The sequence below is a fragment of the Hypomesus transpacificus genome, unplaced genomic scaffold (genome assembly GCF_021917145.1).
Source record: "Hypomesus transpacificus isolate Combined female unplaced genomic scaffold, fHypTra1 scaffold_27, whole genome shotgun sequence".
In the NCBI taxonomy this organism is placed as follows: domain Eukaryota; kingdom Metazoa; phylum Chordata; class Actinopteri; order Osmeriformes; family Osmeridae; genus Hypomesus; species Hypomesus transpacificus.
The window spans coordinates 3,280,520-3,306,502 of NW_025813796.1; the positions used below are offsets into that span (position 1 = coordinate 3,280,520).

The 25,983-nt window shown below is 41.0% G+C and overlaps 1 protein-coding gene across 1 annotated transcript in view; it reads left to right on the forward strand.

Moving 5' to 3' along the window:
* Positions 1–7,500: 7,500 nt before the first annotated feature.
* slc27a6 (solute carrier family 27 member 6) overlaps positions 7,501–25,983 on the forward strand; it is a 34,503-nt gene continuing 16,020 nt past the window's right edge. Inside the window, exons 1-5 of the mRNA XM_047014829.1 lie at positions 7,501–8,178; positions 9,720–9,929; positions 11,604–11,762; positions 15,171–15,295; positions 17,346–17,540. Coding sequence (XP_046870785.1) covers positions 7,692–8,178; positions 9,720–9,929; positions 11,604–11,762; positions 15,171–15,295; positions 17,346–17,540 — 1,176 coding nt within the window. The 5' untranslated portion in view covers positions 7,501–7,691. The remainder of the gene's footprint in view (positions 8,179–9,719; positions 9,930–11,603; positions 11,763–15,170; positions 15,296–17,345; positions 17,541–25,983) is intronic.

The following is a 25,983-nucleotide window of genomic DNA, read 5'->3' on the forward strand; positions in this document are numbered from 1 at the left end:
CTGCAGGCGGCTGACTTGAAAAAGTGCATTCTGGTTAGACTTTTTGTCCGACTTAAGACGGCGCCGAGGACACGTCACTGTGACGTCACCATCAAAGTACTGTGAGATAGATTCGAGAACTGCCGGCTGTGTAGCCGAACTGCACGGGTTCAAGTGACGACACAGCAATTTCATGATTGGCCAGGCTCACACACGACAACTTTGACGCGTGTTTTGGAATATTCGGACACCTTCAGTTTCGCCAATGCTCAAAAAAGTTTAATTGAATTAAAAATGTGTTGAAGAAAGGGTTTTAGTCAGCCACTTCACTACCGGAAAGACTGAGTTAAATTATTAATAAAGTAAATAAGCAAACAGCACTTGATCGGCCATGACTGACATCAACGCAGCAAACCACGAGAAGCTGGAATGTCCGACTTCACAGAGCCGTTTTCAACTCCTCCCCGACTGCAAGCGGCTACTCTCGCCGGTCGTTTCATGCAGCCGCAGTCCATGTCGAACGCACCTAATGATTCGAGAACTGCCGGCTGTGTAGCCGAGCGCACTTTCTCAAGAGCAACTGCACGACGTGACGACACAGCTATTTCATGATTGGCCAGACTCACACACGACAACTTTGACGCGAGTTTTGTAATATTCGGACACCTTCAGTTTCGCCAATGCTCAAATCCGGACCAAACTGTTGAATTGAAGAAAAAATGTATGGAAGAAAGGGTTTTACTCCGCTTCTTCACTAACGGAAAGATTACGTTTAATTATAAATAGAGTAAAGTGAGCAAACAGCGCTTAATCGGCCGTGATTGACGTCAACGCAGCAAACAACAAGAAGCTGAAATGTCCGACTTCACAGAGCCATTTTCAACTCCTCCCCGACTGCAAGTGGCCACTCTCGCCGGTCCTTTCATGCAGCCGCAGTCCATGTCGAACGCACCTATTCTCTCATCTAGCTGTGCTCCGACTGTGTGAAATGAGGAGATGCTAGTGACGCGCTAAGGTCTCGGAGTCTCCTGAAATGGAACGCGTCTTTCTGCCTTGAAGCTGCATGCGCATCATCATGAAGACCCCATGTATATGTCAAGATAACATCCAAGCTAACAATTTCTCCAAATCTGACTGCACCTTTGTATACCATATGTAGCCTACTGTGTTATGGTTGTTTGAGTTAAACAACTTGCTTAATGAATTAAATGGCTGTTAAATGTCAAATCCAACTATAAATGTATAAAAGAGAGAGTTCCAATCAAATCTGAATTCTTTTTAAACCTAGAGGTTTAAAAGACAACCTTTGCCTAAACTGACATGCACCAACTCAGAACTGAGTTTCAACACCCATTTACATATTTAGTCTCTATTTTTTACTCTGACCTTAAGGCATAACTATGTTTAACTTAATGTCTGCGCCTCTCTGTCACCAACTGTCTCTGGAGTGGGGGGTGGGGGCTTCACAGGGTGTCTACAGGTGTAAACAAGCTAAATGTAAGACTTTTTAAGACCTTTTAATACCACTTCCAATTGAAATAAAAGACCAAATTTACGATGGAAATACAAATCAAAAGTGGAAATATACAGTAATCTTCCCAAACACTGATGTCTGTTCAATATGAACAGTATGGTAAAATGACAACAATCTGTTGAGTTTAAGAACATTGACTAAATGTGTAATGCGAAAGGATAACACAAATGTAATTGATGTCCTAAATTATATTTTTTATTACACAATGGTGGAGCAGAAACTAGCAATTCCATGAATCCCATGGAAACAAATGCAAATGTGTGAGATGTACTGATGTGGAGCACAAATCATCCAAGAAGAAGTACTTCTCTTGAGTGGTTTTTATTCAGATGACTAATCATTGGATTCAGGTCAAAAGTCTATAACTTGAACTGGTGTCATTACTTAAGACACTAAAAGTCAGCAGCTTGGCATGCTGGGACATGGAAAGGATAAAACATTTAGACTTTCATCAAAGTAAAAAATGCTGGTTTGTCCTTTTTCATCAATTTCCTCAAAAAAGCAGTCTGCAGAGTTACTGTGTCTGTGGGGTGACTGTCTGTCTTTGGAGGGGCAAGCAGGGACTGCTTGACACAAATACTGACATTCTCCACTAGACAAAACAATGTCCTATTTTGTCATTCTATCAGGCATGTCAGGGGCAAGCAGGGCCTGCAGGCAGGGGCTAGCAGGGCCTGCAGGCAGGGGCAAGCAGGGCCTGCAGGCAGGGGCAAGCAGGGCCTGCAGGCAGGGGCAAGCAGGGCCTGCAGGCAGGGGCAAACAGGGCCTGCAGGCAGGGGCAAGCAGGGCCTGCAGGCAGGGGCAAGCAGGGCCTGCAGGCAGGGGCAAGCAGGGCCTGCAGGCAGGGGCAAGCAGGGCCTGCAGGCAGGCAGTCAGGGCAGGCCAGCTGGATGAAGCTGTCTGGGGTCAGGGCTGAAGAGAAGCTGTCCTGATTCTGATTCTGTCCAGCTAGAGGGGGGTAGTCCAGCAAGGGATCCGTTTTTCTCTCAGCATCCTCTGTTGAGCAGGCCTTTGCATGACCCTCCAGACCTGTAAAAGTGAAGAAAAGATCCATGTCAGTTGTGAAAAAATAAGTTTTTTACATCTACACTTGACATAAACTACAGTTTTGACTGTGAAATGCAATGGCATTACTTGAACTTAAATCCAAATGTGTTGAACTGATGGAGACCCGGCCATGCAAAGTCACTCCAAACATTTGGCTCGGTTCCAGGCTCTGGCAAGAGTATTTAGCTCTAAACTGGTCAATTTACACATCTGACCAAAGACCAACTCACCCTTTGCCTGTAAACAGTGATTCTGACTGTCAGAGACCTTTAAATAGGCTGACCGAGTGAAACTAGCCTGGCTAACGTAGGTCGCTTTCTCAGGAAAATGACAAATGAAATAGGCTTGTTTTGAAAGATCCTATATACTGCTATCTTCAGTAGACTCTTGTCTACAAAAAGCAGTCTTCCCTGACGTTTTAGGACTAGAATTGAGTAAATTACGATATCGTTTACACACTGCCAGTGAGTGAGCGAGCCGAGTCTGTCACTGAGGCTTTGTCAAAACAATGTACCCCCGGGACGCAGTCTCACTCCACTTGCAAGTTTTCCACAAATCACAAAAATAATCGGAGCATCTGGCTAGAAGCACAATTCCTACATCTCCGAAAAGGCTTCCCTCCTCGAGGTTTGGTAACAAACACATTTTTGGTGTCCACGGAACTGTGAAATGGTGAACTTATGAACATGACGCAACCAAAACATGGCTGCCGCCAAAGCCTATGCGGTCTCCCTGGCGCATAGGCTTATTACAAAGACTTTCTCGACCCAAATCAAAATTCTGAGTCGACAGGTCTGTGGGGAATTGCTTGTTCTCCTAAAAGCTGCCCTCCTCTACCTTTTTGATGAATTCGCCGAGATGCTACATGATTCAGTAATTACAAAAAGGGAATAAGCTAGCTACTTTTCGAGTTCGGTTTTCCGTCACTTCAAACTCACGATCTGAAGGTCTCAAAGTGCTCAAACCTTCACCATAATTCAAGAGTAGTGTACTTTCACAAACCCAATTATTGATTCTAGCTTAAAATGTGTAAAAATAGGACTTACCGAACGTGGCTGCCTCCAACACGGCTATCAGGCAATTCCAGTTGAAAACAACAATGGCCGCCAAAAAATTATTTATATTCGTAACGGCGAGCTGCGATTGGAAGCGAAATGAAACAGGAGCTAAAGACCAAGGGTGGTGGTTTGGTCAGCACACCATTTCCAGAAAGGATGTGTGTGCGTCTCGCCAAGCTCGCGCGTGTCAAGTAGGTTGACCACCTGTCCCTCTTTGCGCTGTATCGTGTCGCACAGCATTTTCAATATGCAACGTGCGGGACAAGGGGTGCAAATGATGTGCGACACAACGCAAAGCGGGACAGGTGGTCACCCTAGTGTCAAGGGGCAGGATAAGTCTGTGAGAATTTGGAGCGCGCGCTGTGGAGCAATTCACTTGAATTCAATCATATATTGACATACCAAGGTGAAATTGTTTATGGTACTTCAGAGTGATGTCGTCTTGAACCCTATTAGGTTTGAAAAACAATCAGTCAAAATTATATTTGATTTATTAACACAAAGATATTGAGGCAATGTGGACATTTACATAAATACACTTCTTTCAGCCAAGACTGCATTTCTTATTCATGTCACCCTATGTAAAGACATGTATTCTACACATCTGGAACAAATTTCAAGTTGATTGGGTCTATGGTTTATGAGCAGAAGGGTTTTGAAGGTTGTACAGCAAAATCTATCATGGCGGACCTTATGGGTCCTTGAGGATTTTTTGTTCCCCATGAGAAATAGGGCATGTATACCAATTTTCAGGCATTTTGGAGTAACGGGGCGCTGGGGAAATCACGTAGACTTTGGGCGTGTTTTATAGCGCCACCTATGGGCGCACATGGGTCACTAGCCGTCTGGGAGTAATGAGTGACCTGTTGTATCATTGGGCCAAATTGGAAAAAATCGGGTCCAGGACTTTTTGAGCTGTTGGGCCATTTAGCGGATAAATATAATAATAATAGGAATACTAACAAAAACAATAGGTTCCCTCCTACCGGAGGAACCCTAATAAGAATACTAACAAAACCAATCGGTTTCCTCCTACCAGAGGAACCCTAATAATAATAAAACTAACTAATACAATAGGTTTTCTCCTACCGGAGGAAGCCTAATTATTTGTCTTTATTTCAGTGCCAAAAGGGATTTGGTCAATTCTGAGTGCAAGACCACGGCGATTAACACTAGCGATGAAGACCCAAGGGCTGTCAATGTTGCTAAAATTAATTACAGATCGTGACAGGAAACGGTGACGTTAACTTAGGTATTCATCAGGGAATTAAAGTACATCAAACCGCAGTCTTAAAATCGTCTCCCGGTGTAGAGCTAAGCTAATTACATTTTGTTTGAGATCGCTCGGCTGAACCAGGAAATGATATGCCGTGTCTGCCAACGCTATCATGCTAAGAAAGTGGGAGGGGATCGGTAGAAACGCAGAGTTTGGCATGGAAAACCTGCTAGCGAGCAGGTTAGTTTCAAGAAGTAAGTTACCATGGAAACTTACCAAAAGGTTTTGTTACCTCTCTTTCTGGAACGTGGAACTCTGAGTATGCCTCTTTTCAGGGTTAAACAACTCAAAGTTTTCACTAAACCTGCTACTTGGAATACCCCCCAGTTGGGGTGAAGATGCATAAAAATATGTTTAGCCTGAGAATATATCACTGTTATAAGTTAAAGCATATTGAGTGTCCTAAATGCTTTTATAGCAGGCTGTTTATCGTAAGCCTGTAAACTCAATAGGTTGGAATGGGCCTGGGTTTTCCTTTATATTGCAATGTCTGGTTTAGAAAAGGATATGTGTACTTATGCATTGTTTCTTATGATCTTTAGGGGGCAGGTCTGTCCTAACCCCCCGCCCAAAACAAAGTTCTAACCCTAACCCAAGAATTTGGTTCATTAATCCATTCTGTACAATGCGTTGTCTTAAGGTTACTGAATGTGTGGCTGTGAAGGAGTGCGCCCGAGCGGTCGTTTCGGTCAGAGATGAAGAAGGCACGCATGCACCGCAGGACTTCCATAAACGAAATAGGCTTTTATTGTGCATAACAATTCCTCTCATAGAACGTGCTCCTGCCAACCAGCCTCCTCACTGAGCTGTGCAGCACACCTTTATTCACCTGGGCGATACCATCTGACATGTGTCACAATCAATTAACTCTCAATCAATCAATCAACAATCACTCAATTAACAATCAATCAACATGCTCACCCGGTTTTTCCCCCTTTAACACCATATTGACATGACACATTTCACACATACATTATGTCTTATCCTGAACTGCCATAAAATCACTGCTTTACGTGGCAGACGCCTTGCGTTCTGTCACAGTGGCTTTCTGGTAAAGATTGCAATTATTCAAAATGTTTGTTCTGCAAGCTGAAGCCAATGTCCAAAGTATGTATTGACTTTGTGGTATTTAAATAATGAATAAATGTAAATAAAAAGGTATTTGCTTTTCATACCAGTTTTGAATGTTTTTTTGTAGCAACCAAGTTTTACGTTTTTGCTGTAAATTTTACAGTTCACTTTTAAGTATACTGTTAACAGAAGCAGATTTCGACCATATTTTTTCAGTAGATTTCAGGCAACCACAGCTGCCAGTTTTTTACTGTAAATGTTATGGAATTTAAAAACCTTAGGGTATTAATAAAAAGTACATGCATCTTATCCATTTTGAATAAATAGGGGTTTATCCTGTAAACTTGCCTATAATGCATTTCAAACAAATAGTCTTTATTAACATAAACCTGCTTTTATGCATTTACAATTAGTCATTTAGTAGACGCTCTTATCCATTTCAAACTAATATGTTTTATTACATTGACTTGGCTTATTTGACTCACTTGTTTCTAATTACTGATTAATGTTACTACATTATTAGCCTTCTTTTTTTACAGTTATTACTGTAATTATTACTCTTTCTAAGTTGCTTTTGCAGTGAAAGAAAAATGTATTGTCTATGACAACTGTGATTAAAACATTTTGAATAGCACCTGCCAAATGTATAATAGCACCACCATCATGAAGCAGGGCTACACTTACACTGGTAAAGTAAAATGTTGCTCTATTTCACACAAAGGGAATGAATGGAGGCAAATGTGAGAGAACAGCAGCTAGTGAGGTTTGTCAATGTCCTGTTTGACTTGTTTCTCAGACTGTCTTCTTTCAATGTCAGATTCAAAGGGCTTGGTACTCTTTAACAGATTTAGGGCTTGGTGCTCTGGAGGTAGAACGGAGGTAACACCAAATCGTCAAAAAGTAAAGTCTTGATTTGTCCACAAAAGTAAACTGAAGAAATTGGTCTAGTACAGTACTGTGCGACATTTCAACTATACACAAACGGGCATTGTTTTTGAAAGGACTGAATTACTATTGCAAGAGAATTTATAAATATTCCTCATTATCTCAATGAAAATACTTAAAATGACAGTTTCTTTCATTATTGGAATATTAAACAACTGATAGAGGATATTATAAAAGACAGTCCTATTTACACATGCTTAAGTGTTAGGCACAAAAAAGTAAAGCAAAAATACTTTATGACATAATGAAATGAAATAGACTAAACAAAAACATGTTCTCAATTTTTTTTAGGACAATATTCATGCAAGGAGAGATAAAAGGAGAGAGTACACTGACAGTTACTGTAATCGTGTAGTCTGTTTCCGGTTGTTGTCTAATAGGCTATGTAACAGCAGTCAGTGTCCTACTGACCGCATTTTATTAAAATAAATTACGTCTCAAAGTCACAGCGAGCTTAGCTCCAATGTATGTCCCAACGCAGTGTAGGCTTCTCTTAAATATTTGGTTATCTACAGTCAGCCAGCAACAACCCAAAGCATGCGAAGAAACGCACATCTACATAGACACGCCCACAGGCGTAGATACTTGCACAACAGTCACATGATTTCATGTACGTTTTATAAATAAGGATAGAAACGAGAGGACACAGCACACTTATTGAACGGTTTGAGTATTTCAGCAAAGACTTAATTTTACGACAGTGTATTGGGGTAGACAGTCTTGAAGAATCGTTTTTTCTTCCTTTGTCCAGTTATTTAAAATACTGCTCTGAGAAGGCAAGATGTTTTCCTCACTAGGATGGGTAACAGCTTTTGTGGCGGGATTGTTTTCCGTGCACGTTGTACAGAAACTATGCTTTCCCTACTTTTGGAAGGATGCATTTTATTTGGCGAGAGTCATAAGATTCGGGGCTCAATTGGAATTATTCAAATTAACCTCAAAAGTATTCACTGTCATGGACAGATTTGTCGAACAGACAGAAAGAATCCCTGACAAACCTTTTTTAATTTTTGAGGGGATAACTTACACCTATCAAGACATCAACTTAAGAAGCAACAAAGTGGCTAATGTATTCCTCGAACAAGGAACTCTGAAGAAAGGAGATTGTGTTGCGCTACTGATGAACAACGAACCCGACTTTGTGTGCGTTTGGTTCGGGTTGAACAAACTCGGATGCTCTGTGGCTTTCCTCAACACTAACATAAAGTCAAGATCATTACTTCACTGTTTCAATTGCTGTGGGACAAAGACTCTTGTTGTTGGCGCAGGTAAACGCATTGTTGTGTAGCATAGATACTTCTTGTGACAAACAAATGTGTCACTTACGCTCAAGCTGTTCATAGCCTATTCACCGTCGTTAGGTAGGCTTAATGTTAGATAATGAAGCAGTTTTACAACACAGTGCCCTCTGTACAGTACGTCATATACAGATAACATATAATCTACCAAATGAAGGATGGGAAAGGAAATTAATTGAAATTCAACAGAAAACTGGACTTCTCCACCCACCTGTCACACCCCTACCCATTTACATGTATTCATTTACATTTAGTCATTTAGCAGACGCTCCTATCCAGAGCGACCCCATGACAAATTAGGTAAATGTGGTCTGACTCATACATATTGTGCTTTGTAATTTATCTGAAAATAACTTGGTATAGGAGTACATATGCAGCCCTCGAAAAAAATTAAAAGAAAAAAGTTGAGAAGATCAATTTTGAGTGAGGACTCTTAGTGATGGTTACTCTTAGTGAGGTTTAGTGATCTCCATTTTTTCCAGAGCTGTATACTGCATGCCGGTGCTAGAATAGTTTTATCAAGGAAACAATTATAGGCCCAAAATAAAATTTGGAAGAAATATGCTTATGCATGGGAGCAACCACACTTAACAAGCATTGTCTAGTGGTACTCAGTGTTGTCCATTTCATATTTGATGTGAATTAGGGTCAGTGACTCATGAACAGCCAAAAGGGTTGCTTGCTTGTCCAAGCTCAAGATCAATACAACTTTAATTCAAAAGCCCCCACAAAATAAATGCTTTTCTTTTATGTTACTCCACTGGTACTATACTTTTCCAATTGGGAAGTGAAAACTACATACAGTACATTGACTATCACCGTATAGAGTCGTATTGTATTATGAAAGCAATAGTTCTTGCTTATGGCTTTCATCTGTTGCCAACTGAATTAGATAAGCAACAACAGTAATTGGTTGGGATATTTGCACATCAGACACACAAGTTTGTTTAATTTGCTGTCTGTAAACACTATTTCAGTGACTATCCCTTATTGGTTTCAAATTAAGTTCCAATAAGTGTTGTTTTCTAGGCTAAATCATAGCAACTCATTTCTAACATTTACATTGAGTCTCTTCTCTTGCGTCAACAGGTACTACATGGTATTTGTACTATTCATTTCTTGCAACTCAAGTCTGTGACCTGTCAAACAGGTTTCATTCTGATTCTCATTGGATTTTGCCACACATGACATTCTGTAGTAAATGCGTTCAGTTTACTCTCTGGAATTAAATACAAATCTATTCTATAGAATATGGTCAAGCAAAGCTGACCATTTGTAATCAGAGATTATCTCACTGATGCACAGTGTTGGATTTACCCAACATACTGCTGAGTGTTCAGGCCAGAAACTTCCACTTTAGTCTCATCAGATCACATCTTTAGAACAAGGGCTTGTTAGTCACTTTCACAAGTCACTTTTGTTCAGTGCCTTGGATGTTGTTGAACCTTGAATATCACCTTCAGTCACAAATTTCCATTAGTTTGAGTCACTTTCACACCATTGTTCCTCAGACCTGTTGGACACTCTAGAGGACATCTTACCCAGCCTTCGGGAGGACAACATATCTGTGTGGGCCATGAAGAGGGAGAGTTTATGCATGGATGTCCAGACTCTGTTGGACAAGATGGAGCAGGCCTCTGACAAGCCAATCCTACCAAGCCTGAGGTCTGTGTCCTCCCTTAAGACCGCCATTCTCTACATTTTTACCTCTGGTACCACTGGTAAGTGTTCATATAACATATTAATTGCAGTTTTCTTTTATTTAAAGTTTATTTGTATAGGTTTGTGTCTGTCACTGAGAATCTCTTTTGAAAGCGAGACAATTACTAGCTTACAAAACAGATGTTTTAAAAAGCTTGTTAACACTCTTGTACTCGCTGTGAAATATTTTACGATTGATTGTTCTTCCACAGGTACAGTCCTGCACTTTTTGTGGTTCATGTTATTTTAATTTGCACTTTTTGTGGTTCATGTTTGTTTTAATTTGTAAACTTGTATAACTGCATGCTCTTATGGGTCTTCCCTTTTGGCACTTGTTTAGTTTTCCACAATGTATGCTTCATGTTTTGGCTGCTTGCAATGTTTGGGACTACCTCGTTGTTATGATCAGTGACCTATGCTCTTTTGTAAAGCTCTCTCTTGGAAGTCGCTTTGGATAAAAGCGTCTGCTAAATGCATAAATGTAAATGTAACACACTGTAGGCTAACTATATTTACTTCCGCTGAGATTTGATCAAATAATAGTTATTTATTCATTTATCAAATTGTATCCAAAGCGACATATCCTACAATGGTGATGTATCTTTCGAAGCAGTGCAATTTTGTTAACTGTACAAATGTAGACCCTACAGTCTACATTACATATAAACCCAAACAAAATCAGCAGGTTTTTTTCACATTTTCTGCGGTTATTCAGACTGAAAATGAAAGCAACCGAATATTTTCCACAACAGTTTGCTGCCGAATATGATCGATTAAATGTTGACAGACTGCAAAAAAGGGATGATGACCGGCCCGATTATGTGCCAGTGGTGGTAAATCAACAACTGATTGGTGGTAAATCAACAACTGGTCTCTATCACAACTCAAGTGGTCATGTCGACATAGCTGAATCGGAGCTATGACAATAATAAACATAGGCCAACAAAGTTTGACATTGAGACCACAAAAAAAGACTTTTAACATCAGTGGATCAGAAGTAGTAGTGTGCAGTATTGGAGCATGTCAAGCCTACTTCCTTTCATAAATGTACTTCTTATTACGCGGTGGGGTATCTGAAGCTGCCTCCGCCTTTCTTTAAAATTGACTCTCCACCAAGAGACCCACCCTCCTGTGATTGGGATTGGCCGTGAACCTGAAACAAACCGATCAAACCAACGATGGCAACGAGTATTACCCAATCTGGGGCAGAATAGGACGAGTCTTCACAGAATGCGGCTGGGGATGATTTTCATGAGATGCTGCATTGAAGACAACTCAGAAAATTCGGGTCAAACCACGTCCCGTATTGATTCAAAACGGAATGCGCATTTTATTCTCAAATACGGGACGATTCCGTATTTTATGGCACGGGTGGCAACCCTAAACACAGACCTACCTACACTGGTGGCAATGGGCTCTGTTTACATCTAAATTTGATTGGGAGAGCAGACACCATTGCTACTACAGCCAATTATTTGCAATAAGAAATTGCTATTTGCACTTCTGAAAATATTACTATATGTTAGATATAGTAATATTAGATATGTTATAACTTGATTATCAGAATGTATGAGAAGATTATACAACTAGCTAACTTACATTATGATAAGTCATGAAACCACAATCTGAAACAGTCATTCCAGAAACAAAGATTCAAAGTTATAACACCATTTCATGTTTTAACATTGTCCTAGGTCTGCCCAAGGCTGCAATAATTACCCACATCCAGTCATTGAAGGCAGCTGCAGGGTTTTGGGCTTACGGAGCAACCAAAAATGATGTGGTTTACACCCCACTCCCTCTCTACCATAGTGCTGCTTCGATGATTGGCATCGGAGGGACCATTTTGCTGGGTAGGATCCGCCACTGCCTTCTGTCCATACATATTTGTTTTGATTTCATATACAGAAGTTCCTACATTTAAGCCTTAGTTCCCCTTCTCCATTTGACCATTCATTTGAAAACAACCATGAGCTGAAAGCAAGTATGGGCTTCCATACAGCATTTATGTTCATTGGTTTAGTACAGTGTTTTCCAACCTTTTTTCAGTCATGGCACCCTTAGAAAAGTTTCTAAATTTTGTGGCACCCTCCCCCCCAATTTGTGATATGCAGAGTAAAGTCATTTTCATTTGGGGGGGGGCAAATGTTTCATCTCATGGTTGTTTTCAAATACTTGTTCACCTCCCCCCAATACAAAAGCACGCTCCCCCAAATGGAAAACGACATTACATTAACTCTAAAACACATTACATTAACTCTGAACGGAAAGGGTAGGTACTACACTTCAGCGCTGATTGGATGCAGTAGGCTAACAAGAAATAAGAAATTGATCGACAGAAGTACAAAATGCAATAGCCTGGCAGAGTTACGTGTACCAGAACATTTGTTTGGCTATCGAAGAATGTAGCAAATAGTAGGCTACTTAGGCAAAAGTATTTTGCGTTAAATGTAAAAATCGATACCAAAGAACTATCCTGGTCCACGTTACTCTGTCATTGTGGCATTTCGTTATTCTGTAGTGGACTATTAGTTTTTTCTTCTGAAAAGTCCTTCTTCCTTCAACTGCGTTTTTAGCGTGCGCATAGGCTACTTATATTGTGAAACGTTAACAGCATATCTAAGATTATTTCATAGGAATGACCCTGATTAAAATAAAGAGTAGTGTCATGACTCTAAATTGTTAACACAAATGTTTCCTCTTTCCTTCCAACCAAAACGATCAAGTTCATGATAATGAGACAGTTACGTGGACTAGTTGTTTGGGTATCGATGTTTAATGCGATGTTAAACATATACGTTTAACACGCAATTTATGCTTTTGCATACGTAGCCTATGCTACATGCTTCGATACCCAAATAAGTGTCCTGGTGCACGTAACTCTGTCAGGCTATTGCATTTTGTACGTCTGTCGATCAATTTCTTATTTCTTGTTAGGTAGCCTACTGCATCCAATCAGCGCTGAAGTGTAGTACCTACCCTTTCCGTTCAGAGTTAATGTAATGTATTTTTGAGTTAATGTAATGTCGTTTTCCATTTGGGGGAGCGTGTTTTTGTGTTGGGGGGAGGTGAACTAGTCATCCAATTTGGGGGGAGTTGACTCGTATTGGGGGGGAGTGTTTTCATTTGGGGGTTGTACTCATATTAGGGGGTGTGTTTTGCACTTCAGGGCCACCGTACTTTACTCTGCATATCACAAATTCTCCTGATTGAGGAACGTTTTTAACTCTTCCCTCAGTTTGTAGAGTCGTGCCGCATGATAGCCATTGAACGGCCGTATGTAATAACAAGTTCTGATGTTCCGCTCCCATTTCCTCGCATAAAATCGAAAATAGACGGCTTTTCAGCGGGCATGCCTTGATGAAATTAACTACTCTACTGCTCTGTCCAGTAGCTTACATTACGTCTTTGCTACCAAGCCTCCCTATGTAAAAACACATACTGTGTGTGATGTAATGCAAGTTATGGATTTTTTTTTGCCTTTACTTGAATGCAAAACAGTTTTTTGATATTTATGTAAAATTAACAGCCGTTTTTGAATTGGTAAAACGTTGTCTAGTGAAGATTGTCTTTTTGTCTCTTATTTTTCAGCCCCCTGGTTTTTGATTGTTATGTAGTCTCTTCTAGCTAGCTTTTGATCTCAGTGTCATTAGGTGCGTTCAACATGAACCTAATTCATGCGGCGCTGCAGCCGGCTGCAGGCGGCTGACTTGAAACAGTGAATTCTGGTTAGACTTTTTGTCCGACTTGAGACGGCGCAGAGGACACGTCACTGTGACGTTGCCATCAAAGTACCGTGAGATCGATTCGAGAACTGCCGGCTGTGTATCCGAGCGCATTTTCTCAAGAGCAACTGCACGGGTTCAAGTGACGACACAGCAATTTCATGATTGGCCAGACTCACACACGACAACTTCGACGCGTGTTTTGTAATATTCGGACACTTTCAGTTTCGCCAATGCTCAAATCTGGACCAAACTGTTGAATTGAATAAAAAATGCACTAACGGAAAGACTACGTTTAATTACAAATAGAGTAAAGTAAGCAAACAGCGCTTAATCGGCCGTGACTGACGTCAAAGCAGCAAACCACGAGAAGCTGAAATGTCCGACTTCACAGAGCCGTTTTCAACTTCTCCCTGACTGCAGGTGGTCACTCTCGCCAGTCGTTTCATGCAGCTGCAGTCCATGTCGAGCGCACCTACTGTCACATGTAGGCGAGGCAAGGGGGGGCCGGGTAAGGGCTGCACAGACGTTCATTTGGAATAGACCAACCAGCCTTAGGGAAAGGGGGGCCGGCCAACCGTGTCGCTTAATCTTCTGCCGACATTTTAGTAGTAGTTAAAAAATATACAAGGCAACACTCCTGCCACAAAGTGTCTCGGCCCTTTTACCTGATGGCCAGTCCGCTACTGGTTGAAAGACTTTTACACGGCACCCCTGCTCTCACCAGACGGCACCCCAGGGTAATCAATAACCCTGAACAGACATGTCTGTTCATTTCTGAAATTTTAAGTTAATGGAAGTTATGTTCATTTTCCAGTGTTTAAGGCTCTTCTAGTTCTTTTTGCCATGCAAATGGAAGAATTTGGAAAGGTCATAGCAACCAAAGATAGCAACTGACTTGAATTCAAGTTGTTTAAAGACGTGCCAAAAGATTCCGTATTCGTTTATAATTCTGACTAATTCTGATATTGTGACAATATTGAATTGTGAGCTGATCATCCCACCACTATAAAAATGATGTAGTAAAAATGAACAAAATACATTTTAACAATATCATTTGTAAGACACATACAGTACAAATGGATTCTGCAAAACCACATTCATGAAAGCAGGCTTTTGTCCTCTATTTTATTATGGATTTATTATAGATATTGCATTTCCACATCCATGGTTTTGCAATACTATATTGGCAATTTGTTGGCTAGTTGTATACTTGTGCCTGATACCTGCAAAGTTGACAGTGCAACGTCCTGACAAACACAGGTCAAAGACCTTCAAAATCTTGGACCACTATGTTCCTGGGAGTCAGACAGTCAAAATAAGTGCAACTTGTGTTTACTTAATGGTGAAAGAACTTTATACTTTATACTGTCACAGCTTCATCACTGAAGGACCTGTACCAAATGTTCTGAGTTTATTTGGCCAAGTACACAAGCCATTATTGTCTGGTCAAGAGAAACCCAAGACCCAGTTGAAAAGTTTCCTTGTTGTTTGGCATATGCAACCCTCATAATTATGCTCTTCTCCCTCTCATAGGTGCTACATGTGTCCTGAAAAAGAAATTCTCAGCCTCACAATTCTGGAGTGACTGTAGGAATTATGATGTAACTATCTTTCAGTATATCGGTGAGCTTTGCCGATACCTCTGCAACCAGCCCGAGGTATTTATCTAATTTATCAGTTGATTTACCATATTTTCCTGACTATAAGGCACTTAAAAGCCTTGAATTTTCTAAAAAAACGACAGTGCGCTCTATAATCCGGAACGCCTTATATATGGATTAATTCTGGTTGTGCTTGCTGACCTCGAAGTGATTTCGTGTGGTACACGGCGCTCTGTCAAAATGTTTCAGTACGACGTTGGTAAACTACAAAGCCACACCGCTTGCAGCATTACGGCTACCGTAGTCAGGAGCATCGCGGGGTAATACATACTGTGCTTCACCATAATACTATGTATACTATGTGTGTGTGTATAAGGACCCCATATTGTGTGCCTTATAATCCAGTGCACCCTAAAGTGAGGAAAATACGGTAATTGTTCATGTCAACATTGATTAAACAATTAGATTAGGTTTGATTTGACGATTGGTTGTCTGCTTTATTACTCTTTATCAGTGGTAAATCAATAGTTTAGCGTTGGTCGAGAATTTATTATTAATTACTCTAATTGTTTTTCAATTGTTTATAACCCCTTATCATAGGCTTTCGAGTAGTCGATCTATTGTGCCAATCATCTGATATTGATTGATTACCAATGCTCTAGTTGGTAATCTGACAAGTCTGTCAGACTTTTAATAAATATATGCAGGTGCATGCATGTCACAAGCCACAACTGGTCGTAGTAGTTGAATGGCAACTCTAGACAGATTTTGGAACAATTGAATTCATGAGGACAATCAAATTATCAGTGTAAAGCAGTTTTCTGTATTGGTTTGGTCAATTTATGGGGTTCCAAAAAAAGATTATGTGTTATATATTGGATATTGGCAAAGGCTGTCCAGACATATCTGTATTGGTAATGACAAACCAATATTAGTCTAACTCTACTATTGATGGTTTGCAAGAGTTTACCATTGCAAGAGTTTACCATTTGTCTATTTAACAGTTTACATAATGAGGATTGTTGTTAAAAATTTGAATGAATTTTTGAGTTCCATGCAAAATAACAACCATGTGCAGTGGTATGAGCATCACAAGTTAGGGGGTTTTCTGTGGCCTGTAACATTTATTTAATCAAATTTGTTTCAACAATTATATGCCTTTCCTGGAAAACTTCACTTTCTCTCTTCCTCAGTCGGAGGCAGCCAACACCAGAATGAACTGATGTTCTGAAAACATTGTACCCAATTGTGTTGCATTTTCATGATGGAAGGACAGGATCAACTTTTGTTTCTGTCTGTCTTCCCATGGAGTATCTAGGGACACCAAACAGACACCCCTCAGCCCACCCAAACACACACATACCCACACACACACACAAATGCTTGCTAGGACTGAACAAGTGCACAGTGCTCAAAGCCCCCTTTGTCTCCTCTTTTCCCCCGTTGGCCCAATGGACAAGGCACAAGGCTGGCTGTGTACACAGGCTGATGGGTAGAAGTTGACTTCATCAATACAATCATTTTCATACACACACATTTACTCAAAGACCTAATATGTGACCACCAGCATGGACATATGGAGAATCTTTACATTTGCTTTCAATGCATGCACATGTGTTCACACTTGAGACACATGGCAGCTACAAAACAAAGGACACTGGCTCTATTATCAGCTTAGTATTGTTACTGCCTCAAATGGTTATGAATAATGAATATGATATTATGATTGAGTTCTGTTTTTGTTTTCCTCCACTCTGAGGACCACAATTAGGGAACAGTGAGTAATAGGATAAGCACACAGGGCAGTCATATCCCATGGAATAGTACTGTCCCACAGCCAGATTCAGAATGTGGTAGTGTTACTGACTCCTTTATTAAGACTACTCAGGTGCACACACTTCTATACATATACACGCGCTCACAGGACCACATAATCATTTGAGTGAGAAACTGGCCTGTTTGCATGTCAGTTTAAAAAGGAACGCCGTTTATTTACTAATTGTTTATTACTGTCAGTGTGCTGTAACATACCATTACATTATGCATGTACTATGCATTATGCTTCCTGTTTTTGTTAACATTCTTTTTGTACTACATTTCCCATCAGGTCGAGGGAGAAAAAGTTCACAAGGTGCATATGGGAGTGGGAAACGGGCTACGACAGGATGTGTGGCGGGAGTTTCATCGGCGCTTTGGTGAAGTCCGCATGTGTGAGCTCTATGGTTCCACCGAGGGCAACCTGTGCTTCATGAACCATATTGGCAAGATCGGAGTGGTGGGACGTTCCAACTTCTTTTATAAAGTGAGTTTGTCTGACATGTGGTTTGCGTGGTAGCCCAACCGTGACTCTTTACTTATTTTAAATCTAGTAAAGAATATGGGTCTTTCCAAATATGCCTCTCACACATGGCTCCAAAAAGTGTTTTGCTGCATTAGCATAGTTATTTTAGCAACTAAATAAAGATGCAAAAGCTAGTTTGAGATACTAAATACTAAAACTGTCTCTTCTAGTTTGAGATATGCTACTAGGGGAGTCAGTTATAGAAATTCTTTCCATATTATTTGACAAAAAAATCCTTCTATATCTGGATTTGTGTGTGTGTGTGTGTGTGTGTGTGTGTGTGTGTGTGTGTGTGTGTGTGTGAATGAGTTTGTTCCTGGGCCATGTCAAACAGGCTACCAAAAGGTGAGCCACATCAGTTAGAAGCATGTTTGACTTAACTAAGCTCCAATAAGGCTCTAACCCACCGTAACAATTCTTAAAATACAATACAGAAATTATACACGGATAATGTTGATATTACAAACAAGTTGTCAAATTATGAATGCCATGAATGAATTTTTAGGTTGTGCGAATTAGTCTCTGATCTAAAAAGGATTTTAACAACCTATAGACGAGCACATGGCTACTTGACCCATGAACCACATGATGGGGGAGGAGCACACAGTTCTATATATAGGTAAGGTAAGGAATTATATAGGTTGCAGATGGGGTTCTAGGTGACCAAGATGTCAAACATTGTTAGTAGGAAGCTTACCAGAGCTGCTGAATCTAGTTTGTAAAGTCATACAGTACATCTTGAGAAATTATGAGATTGTGAAATATATTTGCTTGGGCAACCATTACATGCATGTATGGTAGTTTATATTTAGATTTTTAATTGAAACATCTAAGCTTATAATCACATTAGTCACATAAGTACTGTAGACTGCATTGTCAGATAGATACTGATCTTGATTAAATCTGCTTTTACAGTGATTTGTCACATGTTAATGGGATACAGTTGAATGCATTGAAACTGCAGTCCTCTTCACTCTAGGTCATTTAAAAAGTCATTACAAGAAACAAATTTAGTCATATGTATTCCTCTTTTGCTAATCCAAAGAATTTGCATAACATTGTGTAGTTACTTAAATGGTATCTGTTGGAAGGATTGAGGCTTACTAAAACTAGAGCTGTTGTATGAAAGGCAAGCAAGCAAGGCAGGGGTCACCAGACTTCACACACTGATAGTATTATCAGAGTAGGAGGGGAGTGAGGGGACTTAGTTTGGATTTATCTGTTACAGTACCTTAACTATTCTTGGATATGTCTCACTGCCCAAGCCTCTTGACCCAGAATGAAGTTACAAAACATGTAAAAATAAGGATTAAGTGTCATTTATTTGGATTTACCCTCCATTTGCACATGATCTATATCTCTCTATATATAGACATCCTATATATATCTATATCTACGTATCTCTCTCTCTCTCTATATTCCTGAATCCTCTCCATGCATCCCCAAGCCATCTACTCCATTTGAATATCAGCATGGTGCATCCTGACTCTAGCTCTATCTGTGTTTGTTGCTAAGGGACTGTCACCACAGAGACATATGTAGCATGCAATCCCATTGGGTGCCTGAAAGCTACTCTACCAGGAAATGTGTACTAGTATGTACCGGCCAACATTTATGGCAGCAGTTTGTCTCTACAACCTAACATGAACTGTGCTAGTTTACAATAAGTGAAGATGGAAATATATAGTTAAGAAAAAAATGTTTTATGTGCATAAGTATGGTTTTTTAAAAGTCTGAAAAGAAAGGACATTCAATTGATTGTGTTTTCTTATGCATGATACAGCAGTACAGCAGACCAACATAGCTACAGTGCTGTAACAGGTGTAATAGTTGGTTGCTTAAATTAACCTTGTTTGTGCACCGGTAGAATACATTTGTATCTTAGTCCGTTAACATTTTATAAGCTCAATTAAAGGCAGGGTAGGTAAGTTTTGCGAAACCAGCAATTTTGGCTTGAGTTTGAAAGTATCCAACCCAAAATATCCCACCCCCTCCCTTCAAAGCTACTTCCCCAAAACACATAAATGCGCTGTCTGAGTACTGCAAAGAGTGTAGTCAAGTCAAGTAATTTTTATTTATAAAGCACAGTTAAAAACAGCCAATGCCGACCAAAGTGCTGTACAAAATCATCAAATAGGGCAAAACAACAATCAATAAGAACAATATACAAACATCACAATTACAGTAAGCACGAGTGACCCTAAACTGACTCGAAAGCCAAAGAATGAAAATATGTTTTAAGACGATACTTAAATGTCTTAAATGGGATGACCTGATAAAAATTGGCAGTTTATTCCACAGTGTAGGGGCTACAACTGAAAAGGCACGATCACCTTTTGTTTTCAACCGAGTCTGTTTTATGTGCATAGGTATGGTTTGTGAAAAGTCTGAAAAGAAAGGAAATTCAAATGACCTCTCACTCAACGACTCATTGTGTTTTCTTATGCATTCTTATGCTTACGGGCAGAGTGTGCACAGGTAGGTAGGTAGACAGGCTGGTAGCTGTCTAATCATTGCATTTAGTCCAAACGTAATGATTGGTTGTGTTTATTACAGTCCTGCAACAGATATCAGATTTATTTTGTTTTAATGTCAGAGCATTTGATTTATTGATTGCTATAAGGATGTGAAGTTTATTTCATCAAATATGACAAAAAGTGCTTTTAAAAAACATTACCTACCCTGCCTACAGGCTTTGTTAAACAGTTTACATAGTCTAGACGTTAGACTGTCTACGAACCTTTATAAGCACACATGTGTCAGAAAGTGCGAACAGGTACATTGCTCTTACATTTTCCTTTACTTAATATTAGTGCTGTCAGTTAAACGCGTTATTAACGGCCCAAACCCAATAGGTGCATTCAACATGGACTGCGGTTGCATGAAACGACCGGCGAGAGTAGCCGCTTGCAGTCAGGGAGGAGTTGAAAACGGCTCTGTGAAGTCGGACATTTCAGCTTCTCGTGGTTTGCTGCGTTGACGTCAGTCACGGCCGATTAAGCGCTGTTTGCTTACTTTATTTATCATTTAACGTAGTCTTTCCGTTAGTGAGGAGGCGGAGTAAAACCCGTTCTTCCATAAATGTTTAATTCAATTTAACTGTTTGGTCCGGATTTGAGCATTGGCGAAACTGAAGGCTACACAGCCGGCAGTTCTCGAATTGATCTCCCGGTACTTTGATGGCTACGTCACAGTGACCTAGCTTCGGCGCCGTCTCAAGTCGGACAAAAAGTCTAACCAGAATTCACTGTTTCAAGTCAGCCGCCTGCAGCGCTGCATGAAGTCAGTCCATGACGAACGCACCTATTTTAACGGCATCAATATTTTTATCGCAAGATTAACGTTATTTTTGGCCTAGCAAACTTTGTAGTTTTTTTCACATGCTGTTGCAACAACTAGTAACGTTAGAAAAACTACAACACCACACCGGATCTAGCTAGACCGGAAACAAAACAACAGGCACTTCGCACACACTTTGGGCTTGCAAGCCAGCCAAAGAGTAGTAGGCTAACAATAGGTGCATTCGACTTCATGCAGCGCCGGCGTTGCCTGCTGTCGGCGCCGCCGGTGCTGCATGAAGTCGAACACACCTATTACGTCTTGGATCGCGAAATGCCGAAATAGATGCCGATAAGATTCTGAATGGAAAGTTTTTTTTTTTTTTTTTTTTGTGTTTATTGGATTATTTGTATTTATTTTTTCAGGGAAGAACAAGTTACAAATACAGTAAACATAAGAAACAAGCTACCTGACAAAAGAATACAAAATAATAATAATAATACAAATAAAATAAATGATATAAAATGGCACACTCAAAACCAGATGGCACATGGTAACATGGCAAGAGGTATTTAGACAGTGGGTTGCCCATCGATTTTACAGGCGTAATGTCTGTATGGTCACTTTAGAGCCCTAAGAAATTGAGGGCCCTTTACAAAGTCCAAGAAGGAAGTCCACATTTCTTCAAACTGTGCATATTTTCCTTTCAGTGAATATGTTATTTTTTCCATGGCTATAACTTGTACAATGTCCTCTAGCCAGCCTTTTGTAGTCAGCCCCTGTAAAGATTTCAAACATTTTGCAATAGTCCTTCTGGCTTGTAGTAGGCTTAGGTTAACCATCTTTCTGTTAGCTCTGTTGAGATCAATGTCCTTTGGTATGAGTCCCAAAACGCACATTATTGGGCACATAGGAAGAGTCGTCCCTGATGTATTTGAGAGTGTCTCAACAACCTCCCTCCAAAATTCTTGTACATTTGAACAGGACCATAAGCAATGGAAAAGCGTCCCTTTATGCGTTTCACATTTAATACATACATCAGGAATATTCTCATTGAAACGATTCAAAAGCTCAGGAGTGATATACAGCCTCATCGACCATTTATACTGCAACAGTCTGAAACCTGACCTGTGTTTGTGACAAGGTACAAATATTTTGCCATTCAGACCCAGTTATCTCCTCCCCTAAGTCAGCGCACCAAGCAAGTCTCTTGTCGTCTGATGACTCTTGTGACCCAGATGACAAAATCTTATAAAAGATGGAAATAAGTCTTCTCTGGAGAGGGCTTTTAACAATTTTTTCTACAGCTGAGAGGTCAGGTATCGAGAGCTTTTTTTGGGTCTTATAGATGAAGTCTCTGACTTGTAGGTATTTGAAGAAATGTTTAGCGGGTATGTCAAATTGTTTTCTGATATCTTCAAATTGCATGAGAACATCTTCCTGATAGAGATCAGCTATTTGGCCAATACCTTTGTCTGCCCATAGTTTAAAACCCTTGTCTTTCGCCCCTGGAAGAAAATTGTTGTCCCCCAAATGGGTGTGAACTGTGACAGCTTAAGGGGAACCTTTAGGTAGCTATGAACGTCATGCCAAACACGAATGGAGTTGGTAACAAATAGGTTACCTGTGAATTTCTTTAGTTTATCCGGTTTATCTGAGTATAGATACATATGAAGAGTTATATTGGCTGAAGTCTCTTTTTCCATGGCCACCCACGAGAGGGATGGACTGGGTCTGAACCAGAAGGAGGTTGTCCAAAGCTGGCATGCCCAGTAGTACCACTTGAGGTTGAGGAGTTTCAACCCTCCCCTGTCATATGGCAGATATAGCAGAGAGAGGCGTAATCTTGCTCGTCTGTTACTCCATATGAAATTTCTGAAAACTTTAGTCATATTTGAGAAGAAGTTTGTTGGAGGTGGAAGTGGTATGCATTGGAATAAGTAAAGACATTTTGGTAGGACATTCATTTTGAGGATATTAATCCTGCCAATCATTGAAATTGGCATTGTTGTCCATCTGTTAATCAGGTTAGTCACTCCTGATATCACTGGGCTATAGTTAGTGGATACAAGGTCCTCTGTTGAATGAGTAATTTTGATCCCCAAAAAAGTAAAACTAGAAGTATTCTTAAATGTGGTTTGTATTGGGGGACAACTTCTCTCTGATTCTTTAAGAAAGAGGATGTTTGACTTGGATTCATTCAGTTTATATCCTGAAATTGATCCAAAAGTATTTATTAATCCAAGGAGATTTGGGATAGAGCACTTTAGCTGGCTCAGGAACAAGACTATGTCGTCTGCGAATAATCCTATTTTGTTCTCCACAGTCCCTATTGTGATTCCTGTTATACTGCTGTTTTGTCCAATTGCGATTGCAAGTGGCTCGATTGCTAATGCAAACAGAAGGGGCGAGAGGGGGCACCCCTGTCTGGTCCCTCGTTGGAGTGTGAAGTGTTGGGAGGTTAGAAAATTTGTCATGACTGACGCGCTTGGGGAGTGATATAACATGTTCCCGCACTTACAGATGTATTCCCCAAACCCAAACCGCTGAAGCACTTCAAAAAGATAATTGTGTTCCACCCTGTCAAATGCTTTTTCAGCGTCCAGGGAGACTATTGCTGTGTCTGGGCTTTCCTTCCTCACATCTATAATGTTTAGTAGTCTTCGAATATTATGGAAACCTTGACAACCCTTTATGAAACCGTTTTGCTCAGAGGTGATCAGAGAGGGAAGATGGTTTTCAAGACGCCTCGCTATAATCTTAGCATCTGAGTTTATTAGTGAAATAGGACAATATGACCCACATTTTATGTGGGGTTTATCTGGCTTTAGAATCAGTGTTATTAAGGCCTCTGATAAGGAGGGAGGTAAATATTCTGCTTCAATTGATTCGACTAACATATCAAAGAGGGGTGGCACAAGAATCTCCTTAAAGCATTTGTAGATGTCAATGGGTATACCAGAAGGACCGGAAGCTTTCCCTCCGTTCATATGGGACAGTGCTTCAAACAGTTCCTCCTTTGTAATGGGAGAGTCAAGCTCCTCTTTAACCCTTTCCTCTAAAGTTGGAATGGTAAGATGATCCAAAAAGGGGTGTAGGTCATTAGTATCCAGGGACTCTGACGTATAAAGGTTCATATAATATTTTTGAAAAGCTCTGTTAATTTCTGCCGGATTAGTTGTTGTCCCACTTTCAGTTTCAATCTCAGTGATAGCCCTTTCATTTTGCAGTGTTTTACATTTACATTTATGCATTTAGCAGACGCTTTTATCCAAAGCGACTTCCAAGAGAGAGCTTTACAAAAGAGCATAGGTCACTGATCATAACAACGAGGTAGTCCCAAACATTGCAAGCAGCCAAAACATGAAGCATACATTGTGAAAAAACGAAACAAGTTCCAAAAGGGAAGACCCATAAGAGCATGCAGTTATACAAAGTTTACAAATTAAAACAACATGAACCACAAAAAGTGCAGGACTGTACCTGTGGAAGAACAATCAATAGTAAATATTTCACTGCGAGTACAAGACTTAACTTCGTTACAACTAACCTACAAGAGAAACAAGTCACTCAATAAGAGTCATTGTGATCCTGGAGGAAACTAACAACAGGTCTAGCCAAGCATTCCTAAGTGCCGTTGTACTCCCGGAACAAGTGCGTCTTGAGCCTTTTCTTGAAGGTGGGGAGACAGTCGGTGTCCCTGATGGAGGTGGGGAGCTGGTTCCACCATTGGGGGGCCAGGCAGGAGAAGAGCTTGTGTTGGGACCTGGCAGTCTTGAGCGGTGGGACCACCAGGCGGTTGTCTGAGGAAGACCGTAGGTGACGGGTGGGGGTGTAAGGTTGCAGGAGAGACTTGATGTAGTCGGGTGCAGTCCCGTTCACTGCTCGGAAGGTCAGTACCAGGGTCTTGAATCTGATACGGGTTGCCAGTGGAGAGAGATGAGGAGCGGGGTAACATGGGAGCGTCTGGGTAGATTGTAGACCAGGCGGGCCGCTGCGTTCTGAATCCTCTGAAGAGGGCAGGTTGCACATGCTGGGAGACCAGCGAGCAGCGAGTTGCAGTAGTCCAACTTGGAGAGGACCATTGCTTGGACTAGCAGCTGGGTGGAGTGCTCAGACAGGTATCTTCTGATCTTCCGGATGTTGTAGAGGGTGAATCTACAAGACCGGGAGACTGCGGCAATGTGAGCCGTGAGGGAGAGCTCGTCATCCATGGTAACCCCAAGGTTCCTGGCAGAGGATGAAGGGGTCACCGTCGCAGATCCCAGGGTGATTGACAGGTCATGGGAGATGGAGGGTTTAGCCGGGATGATGAGAAGTTCTGTTTTGGCGAGGTTCAGCTGGAGGTGGTGCTCGGTCATCCAGGCAGAGATGTCTGCGAGGCAGGCCTCAATCCTAGCTGAGATCCCCGGATCAGTCGGGGGGAATCTTGTAGGATCTTCCCGACAGGTAGGATGAGATCCACTGGAGTGCAGTGCCAGTGATGCCCATCTCAGAAAGTCTGGAGAGCAGGATCTGGTGGTTAACCGTGTCAAACGCTGCAGAAAGGTCCAGCAGAATGATGACGGATGACCTGGAAGCCGCTCTGGCAGACTGGAGGGCAGTGGTGACTGAAATAAGGGCAGTCTCTGTGGAGTGGCCAGTCTTAAAGCCCGATTGGTTGGGGTCAAGCAGGTTGTTCTGAGAGAGAAAGTTAGACAGTTGGTTAGATACAGCACGTTCAATTGTTTTTGAGAAGAAGGGTAGCAGTGATACCGGTCTGTAGTTCTGGAGGACGGCAGGGTTAAGGGAGGGTTTTTTGAGTAGAGGGGTAACTCTGGCCTGTTTGAAGGCAGAGGGAAAGGTGCCGGAGGTAAGGGAGGAGTTTAGGACATGGAGAAGAAAAGTTATGATGGAGGGGGAGATGGTTTGAAAGAGAGGGGAGGGGATAGGATAAAGGGGACAGGAGGTGGGGCGATGAGAGAGAATTATGTCAGAGATCTCTGCCTCGGACAGAGGAGAGAAAGAGTTTAGACATTTAGTTGGGTCAGTCGTGGAGGGTGAGAGGGTAGGAAAGGTGGGTTTAGGGAACCGACTGCTAATGTCGGCGACTTTTTCTCAAAGAAGAAGGAGAAGTCGTCTGCTG